Here is an 8,484-nt window from a genome sequence, read left to right on the forward strand (position 1 = left end):
GAGCGCCCAATGCGAGGCGTCCCACTGACCTTTGGTTGCCATCGAGTCCTGAGGGTACCCCTGATTTCAAGCAAACAATCGCATTTCCAAAAGTAAGTCCTGGAACCATACGATCTTTCCACATACACAGGAGCACCTCGTACCTATTGTATCCCCATAGCGCTCTGTGGTTCATTATGGTCGCATTCCTCTTCGCCTTTACTGTGATTTTTTCCCGTGTTTCCACATATCTATTGCCTTCGTTTATCCATATACCAAGGTATTTGTATTCTTTTACGCGAGGTATTTCCTGGCCTTGTATCGCCAATGTCTGTTCGCTGTTTTCATTGAATACCATAACACCTGGTTTGTTAAAATTCGTAAAAAAATAATAATAAAGCCGATGATCTAAAAAAAAGTAATAAAAAGAGGACTGGATTCGCATTCGCTATTTCTGTGCCTAAAGTTAAGCGTATCCAAATTTTAAAAGGACACTGAAATAAAATATTCAGTCGAGTTATATCCAATTATTACTCGTCTAGAAGTCTATCATCGATTTATGTGTGCCAGTGTGTCACTATGTTGCGTATAAAGTTTCCGCCCAAGTTGGAGCTTTCGACCACCCGCGCGAGAGCACGCGTAAACTCCACGTGACCTCTCTCTATGGCGCTCTCTGCGGTCCTCTCTAAATCAATCAGTGCTGACGTGACAGGAGATGTATCAGTCCACAACAGGTGACGCCACTCAGATTACAAACAGAGCTTACAAAAGCGCTGTTTCCGCTACGAATGACAAATATGTTATTACCAGAAGCCTAATATTTCAGTCTAGCTCGGCTTAACATTTTCCTTTAGTGTCTCTAAATAGTGACCGGTGGTTCTCTGTGGAAGCATTTATGTCGCTGACAGCGCTTAAGCCAGGTCGCAAGCAAAAATGCGCTGTGGTATTTTTTTTTCTTATGAAATTAAGCAAATATGGCATGCTGTAGCTACAAAATGTGTATAAGCTGATCTACCAGCACTAGCTCTTGAATTCGTCATTTGTGACATCATCACCCATTTATTAGTTCACAAATACCAGTAATATATTTGCATCGATATTTAAGAACGAACCGTCTCGGTTGTATGTTGGCCAAAATATGCAAACATTTTCGTTTGACTTCGTTCCGACTTTTCCAAGCCGGGCTCGTGCCGTTATCAAATTTCAACATCAAATACGAATCGGGGATCACAAGGGGCCGGTCGATGTTGTGGCTTTTCGGACGTCTTCGACGGCTTTGTATCGGCAGCCTGCAGGCGACCGCCACCCCGTTGAGCATGCAGTGCGTGCGAAGGCGAACTTGCTCAGGCTCGCGCTTTCCCCGGACCGTGCCACAACAGGGCCAAGCGTGCCGGGCGGAAGAGGCGTGCACTTCGGTCACGAAGGCTCTTCCTTCGCGCTGGCGCCGGGTTTGAGCGGCGTCCACGGCTGCTCCAGGGTGAGCAGGGTGACGGCGCGCCCGTCCATCTCGAAGAGGTGCCACCCTTTCTCCCGCTCCTGGTCCATGCCGCCGTGCCTACGCATCAGGTTGATGAAGGCGTCGCTCTTGGTCAGTGCGTGACAGGTGAGCTCGTTGCACTTGTTTTGAGCCGCTTCCTGCGCAAAGAGAAGACGACGGCGACATAAACTCGGGGGGTTTCGGAACCGGGAGCCCACTGTCTTCACAGGTTTTATTTCATTGGAGAAGAGGGGGCGGGGGGCACTGCATGCCCCCGCATACATGAAGCCCGACCACTGTTACGGTTGGCATGTAACACCCCGGGGAAAAAGCACGCTCGAAGGGCCCTGCTAACCGGAACGAAGGGTGGATTCCTAATTTGCCATGGTTGTCTTGAGTGGATGACTGGTCTGGCAGGTGCCCCGCAGCGTTTAGAGGCCCCTTCGTGTGTGTGCATGCCGAAGCGGAACGAAGGATGGACGCCTAATTTGCTATGGTTGTCTCGAGGGGTTGCCGTTCTCGCTGGCGCCCCGCAGTGTTCACAGACCCCTTTGTGTGCGTGCGGGAGAACCCTTTTCACAAACTGTGCGACTCAAAGAGGGACCCTTTCCACGAACTGTCAAGCTCTATAGGAGAACTTCCGCGAACCAACGTCGCCTAGAAGAAAGGATCAAGCCACCGATCCCGGATCTACAGGCTCACCGAAAGTGAGAACAGCTGCAAAGCCACGACGAGGACTTAAAACATGACCTGCTGAGTGCCACCTGCGGAGGCGGGCCCGTACAGGCTCACCGAAAGTGGGAGCCGCCCATCCACAACCAGACTCAGTGCCTATCACGTGATGTTGTCGTGAACAAGACCCCGCCTACGATTTTAGTGAGCCTATTTAAAGGGGCTCCGCAATGTACTTTTAGACTTCATTATCATCTTTCAACAACCATTGAATAAACCGTGCAAGTTTCGCACCAGAAATCGTATCGTCCCTGCCTGATCGCCATGGTCTACCGTACGCCTGCAGCCTGCCGACAATGCCACGCTACCCAATACTAACGCCGGTCGAGGTTGAAGAAACAGGCGTCGCAACAACTGATCGGCAGCGGTGGGATACGCTACCCTGGAGAACGCAACACCCACCCTGTAATATAGCAAATTAAGTCCTGGCTTCACAATAAAAAGGCCTGTGTAGGTGAAATGGGCCCCGGTTTCTGCCTCACACTCGGAATGCACTCCTGGAGCTGCATGCTTCGACACTCTTGTGTAGAGATGCCAATGCTCTCGTCATGTGGTAACTAAAACAGCTTTGCGCTGCACTTTAAAATAATTTACACCCTTGAAAGTGAAAGAAAGGTGTTAGTTTTATAAATCACACCCTTAGGATGTGATTTATATAACTGACACCCTAAAAGTGTGAGTTATAGACACATTTACACTCTTTATCACTTTTAAGGGTATAAATTATTTTACAGTGTGATGGCCACGCAAATCTGAGTTTCTATAAGTAATCGCACCGGTGCATTTCCACGGCGTGTTGAAATCCAGCTGTGTGCATACATCGCGAGCCAGTCAAGTACAACGAGTTTAGAGACGTGCGGTGAGAGAAGCGGCTCGAATGACTATTTTCCCACATACGCGCACACTGGAGGTATAGGTAGGCTTCCCTTCACTAGAACATTCTCACATGTGCGCTCAAGGCACACTTACGCTGAAGGCATGCATATCTGGAAGTAAATCGTTTACTCAAGGCAAACTTAAACCGTTATAGCGTAAAATTATTCCAATCTGTCTGTATTCCGAATTGGCCCTCCCTGATAGGTCAAAATGGCTCAGGCTCTGCCCATATGGGCGTGGCGCGCTCCCATATAGGCAGAGCCCGAGCCATCTTGATCTATCAGGGAGGGCTAATGGCCGATTTGGAATAAAAGCAGATTGGAGATTGGAATAGTTCTACGTTATGCCGGCTTTGTATCATGCCATATCCAGGGCTTCAATCGATGTACAGTGCAGTCTCACGTTAATACAAACCACGTGTTCTAGGGTGGGTGCACGCTTGCATTGAAGACAATTTTTTCCAGTGCGTCTATTCAAGGTAATCTTGTCAGGTACGCTCAAGGTATACGTTTACGTTGAAAGCAGTATACCGTGCTCACTAAATAAGATAAGCCTTCCTATTACTATCGCAGTGAATTTATCTTGAAGACCACGTATATTTGTGGCGATATAGGCTGACCTTGAAGACAGCCCTGAGGAGTACCGAGCCGACACCCTTGCCTCGGTACGCGGGTGCCACGTGCAAGCCATCGAGGACCATGCTGCGGCCTCCCCAGGTGCTGAAGACGAGGCTGTACAGCGCGCAGCCAATCAGCGGAGGCGACGGCAACAGGCCGGCGCACAGCGGAGGGCATGGCACGCCGAAGCCTGCGTGCAAACGTCGGAGGGCAATATGGATGACCCTGGGACTGTGAGGAAGCTTAAAGCATTCACATTAAAACCGGTGTAGTTTACAAACGGCATGGGATGTGCCACTGTGGCCCAGCAACGGAATTGAGGGCCTAGTACGGGCCCACCGTGCCCCGTACAAGGTCCTCTTATAGTTCCGTTGGAACTATAGTGTAATTTCCGCTTTCCGTCCCTCGGACGATGTGTTCTAGTACAATAGCGGTGAACTGAAATCGCCTTCAAGGACACGTAAGAACTGGTCCAAGTTTCACGCATGCTTTCTCAAGATCTGTCACAACTTTCCCGTTCGCGATTCAATTTGTGGCGATGGTACCCCGGAGACGACAGTAGCTGTGGGCTCACCTCCGCATAATAAGCTTATTATGCTCGTTACCAACTAGCCCAACTTTCTGCCTTGACTTACCTCCGCTACTGTCCTCAGCCACCAGGATATTCACCAGAGGCCAGTCTCCAAAGGCATTTTCCTTGAGATCTGCGAAGTTGTGCATTCATCAAGAGCGAGAAGGGCGTATACTGCGCTGCGCTAGCATGCAGTCTTTCTATGGGATTTAACCAAGTTAGTATAGTCTGAAGCACAGAACTACTTTTCTCTATTGCTAAATCGATTGCGCATTGCTCGTTCTCACCTCCCATTGCGGTTGTATCGTCGTTGAAGTCGAATTCCTGAGCGCCTTTCTGAAAATGTACAAATAAAATAATATTCCTCGCTATCACCCGTATCAACTTATCCTCGGATGAATGCCCACCCGCCTGTCTCGTTCGTATCACTTTTACCTAACAGTGATCACTTTTCTCCTAAGCACAAGGTCTGTATTGTGCGTACTCTCAAGTATACAGGCGCAATACAAAAGAAAGAAAGAAAGAAAGAAAGAAAGAAAGAAAGAAAGAAAGAAAGAAAGAAAAACCGTCTATGCGCTGGGCTTTCGACTCACGGAATATCAAGTGGTAAAAAAAATAAACCAGACATTTCGTTTCTCGCAGCGAATGCCCAGATTCGTGGTGCAAAGATCGATAATTCATGTCTGTCAATGACTCGGCAAACCTTATGTCGTGCGACGTAGTGACGGATTAGTCAATGAATTAGCCTAGTATATATTGATACGTTGGACTGTATCTTTTTCGGGTGAGCAATTTTCACCGTCTAACAAATGTTATCGCTCAGCGCTGGACGCGCCCGCATGTATCAGACGTTTCTGGTATGTTATCAATGGTCCCGTTGTCACCGAAGCTTGTATAATCTGATTGCACGTGCGAGGCGAATTGTGTACAACTTTCTGGAAGACACGCGGGCACCTGCGGTGTGTATAGATGACATCTGGTAAATGAGAGACTCCTTGCCGCTTTTAAATTTGTCACGGTTTCTTGTTCGTTTTTAGAATATCTTTGTCCCCTGGAGTCGCGTGATAATTGCACGCCCGTCACCATGAAAATGCGTTGCTTGAACTTTGCACGCAGAATACACACTGCATAGGCGAGAACAAACGTGTTATCACGTCGTGATGCCTGTTTCCCGACAAACGTAGCCTTTCTTTTGCACGAAATGCAAGAGGAATCGTTGTCAAGCTATAATGCAATGCATGGCACATCAGAAACAGGACGTAGTATGTCGTAAAACGAATAACATGTGAACGTGCTGAACTGGCTGGCAGCGTCGCGAGGGCGAACGTTCAGCCGGGAAAACGCATTAGCGACGTCCCGAATGTTTTACTTCAGTTGGGCAGCAACCCATACCTGTCGTCTTAATATGCTTCTTTATGTCGGTATATGTACTTCGTGGCTTTAAGCTTGATATTATTTTTCCGGTTGTCTTCCGTGCGACAGACTATATGGTCTTTGTCTTCAAGAAAAAAAGAAAGAAAACATCAGTGTTGTCTATTCTCTATATCCTTGATCCCGTCCTGTTCTTGGGTTATTAAAGTCGAAATTCCCACAGTGTCTGTGTCGCATATCTCAGTCGTCCACACAAAATTGATTCTGTGCATGTCACATACGGAGATAATAAGGGCGCCCGAAAAAAAATGCCTCATAGAAACACAACGGGAAAAATTATTAAGCGCGATACTTCTACAGAGGGTGTAACACGAAACACCCATGGTCGTTCCAAAATGATGCAACACGATGGCGTGGGAAAGCATCAGAAACTGTTGAATGAGTGTGCTTAGCTTCCGCTTCAACGGCAGCGGTGCTTATGTCCTCAACACGCACTCATCAGGGAAGAGGCACAAAGCCTCGAGCGGCCAGTTGCGCGGTAATTTTGCGCGCATTTGCGGGCTTCTTTCACCCCCGGAAAAACACTTTTATGTAGCACGTATTGAGCAACAGAAAGCTGTATCGGAAGTGTTTCATGTCGCTCTGCAATTTTCTCAATGACTCTTTTCATCTAAGTGTAATATTTGAGAAGTTGATTAATTAAGACTAATTAGTCAATTAGGCATAATAAAAAATGATTTGAGTAGTTCCAAGCGACGGCAAACAACGTTACCTTGGTTCTGTCCAGCTACGTGGCATTCGCATATCCAAAGTTAGCTGGGACACCCTGTATAATCCTTCCGTCTACGTTCTATTCAGTCGGCGACGCGGCGGAGGACGATCAGAGGTTAACAGTGGAGAAGTCTGGCTGTATCTTCTAGTTGGCTAACGCGTCCCACACCCTTCGTGCACATGCGCGCCGTCTGCGATAGCCCGCCTTGCACTTACCAGCAATCTCTTGAGGGCGTCGCAGTCTGTCGGCCGGGCCCTACGTATGTGGACGCTTATCGTTGTGCTAGACATGCTGGAGGCGGCCGCAGGGGGCACTCTCCGTCGGCCTGTCGGGAATTTCGACGCGACTGAATTTCCCCCGTCCGATCGCGGCTTCACATCGCCCGAGCCTGCTCTGCGATGTTCGCGCGATGGTAACCTCTCGCGGCGAGTGCGCGAGTCGGTGCACACGCGGACCGAGAATGAGGAAGAAGAAAAAACTGTGACGTCGAAGCACGTCCACTGCGTCCTTTTCGACGATTTATCTCTGCAAGTGAATTACGTATACTCAACATTTTTTTTCCCTCCGTTTGATTCTGCCAACCTTATACTCAACTTCGGTTTCAATCCTCTAGGTAATTAAATTTGTTGGGAAGTCGGACACCGAGACCACATTGGTATCCAAGATTTAATCTTCTCGCGAAGCCGGGCCAGCTCTGACAGCAGGGCGTTCCGAGTGCGCACACGACAGCTCCGACCGTGTCACGGGCCGTAGTTTTCTCCCACGATGAGTTAACGCGACAGCGTTAAGGAGCTCGTGTCGCAGAAAAGCCGGTGTCGTCGGTGTCGGCGTCAGCGGTGTGGACCGTGAGCGATAAATCCCGGAAGGCATAAATAAAGAACATCTTGCAAGATGGGCTGGTGGGAATCGAGCGAGGGTCTCCGGAGTGTGAGACGGAGACGCTACCACTCAGCCACGAGTTCGATCGTTCAAAGCGGGACAAAGTCACCTTAGTGAATGCGCTGTTGCCTTAGAAACGTGCCGTAGAAAGTTATACTACGGTGTATATCGGTAATTATCACCATGTAAATTACAGAAGTCGCACTTTCACGAGTAGCGAAGTACGTTTCCGCTACATTTCTTCTGCGCTCTGCGCACACGCAGAGCCATCTTGCGGCAAACACAGAAGACCCCCTCCTCGCAATGTACGGCGCTGCGCCGACACGTGGCGCACCACTCGCCCCATGATCGCGTCCGCCTTCATGGCGCGTCGCGGCCTGGCTGTCCGTGCCGGTCGCGACGTTTGGCCCGCGTAGATCGTTTGAGTAGGCGGTGCGAACGGGGTGCGATAACGCTATCGCGTTCCACTCTTGCAGGCGAAGCTTAAGCGTCCTCCAATTTTTTTCATTTCCTTTCATTTATTTACTCTCAGGGCCGCACAGGCGTTGCGGAGAGGAGTGGAAATAAAGCGAAATAACCGATAACATAACAAAGCGGTTCATGGTCACAGACAGCAGACTTGAACGCGCCGTGATCAGTGACACAGCTGAGGCAGGAATGCGATTCCCGTCTTGACATGTTTTAGGAATGAAAGCTTCGAAGTACACGTTGCCCTTGCACTGTCGTAACCAAGGTGCGTTTTTTTTTCTTTTTTTTTTTCGTGGCACCCGAAGCTTAGTTTGATGATAATGATGATGATCTATTGACATCCCTTTCGAAACGGGTTGGCGACAAACAGTATAGACTGTTCGAGCTAATCAAGTAATCTATTATTTATCTAGCATTTTGTCTGCGTCTCCTTAATATTTTCTCTCTTCCTTATAGCCTCTGTATTTGCTGTACATAGTTGCGTTTGCCTGTAATGGACCCAGGGGCTGGCGAGAGGCGCCGCATAGAAGTTACTGCACGGAGTTCAGCATCCCAAAACCGCACTAAGGGCGAAAAGCGAGCCATGGGGAACGGGGCTCCGGATCAATTTTAACCATAACGTGCGCACGGCACGGCACAGGAGCGTGTGTGTGTGTGTGTTTTTTTTTTTTTCATTACATCTCTATCGAAATGCGGCTGGGAATAGAACGCACGACCTCGTGCTCAGCAGCTCGGCGGTTTA

General features: G+C 48.9%; 1 protein-coding gene across 1 annotated transcript; it reads right to left on the reverse strand.

Annotated features, from left to right (window-relative positions):
* Positions 1-1,033: 1,033 nt before the first annotated feature.
* On the reverse strand, positions 1,034-8,017 carry LOC142572197 (thialysine N-epsilon-acetyltransferase-like). The gene is made up of 5 exons (XM_075681138.1): positions 6,611-8,017; positions 4,540-4,588; positions 4,317-4,385; positions 3,684-3,871; positions 1,034-1,614 (listed from the first exon to the last, which is right to left on the reverse strand). The coding sequence occupies exons 1-5, from the start codon at positions 6,683-6,685 to the stop codon at positions 1,396-1,398; spliced, it is 600 nt and encodes a 199-aa protein (XP_075537253.1). The 5' UTR covers positions 6,686-8,017; the 3' UTR covers positions 1,034-1,395.
* Positions 8,018-8,484: the final 467 nt, after the last annotated feature.

The sequence above is a fragment of the Dermacentor variabilis genome, chromosome 2 (genome assembly GCF_050947875.1).
Source record: "Dermacentor variabilis isolate Ectoservices chromosome 2, ASM5094787v1, whole genome shotgun sequence".
Taxonomy (NCBI): Eukaryota; Metazoa; Arthropoda; class Arachnida; order Ixodida; family Ixodidae; genus Dermacentor; species Dermacentor variabilis.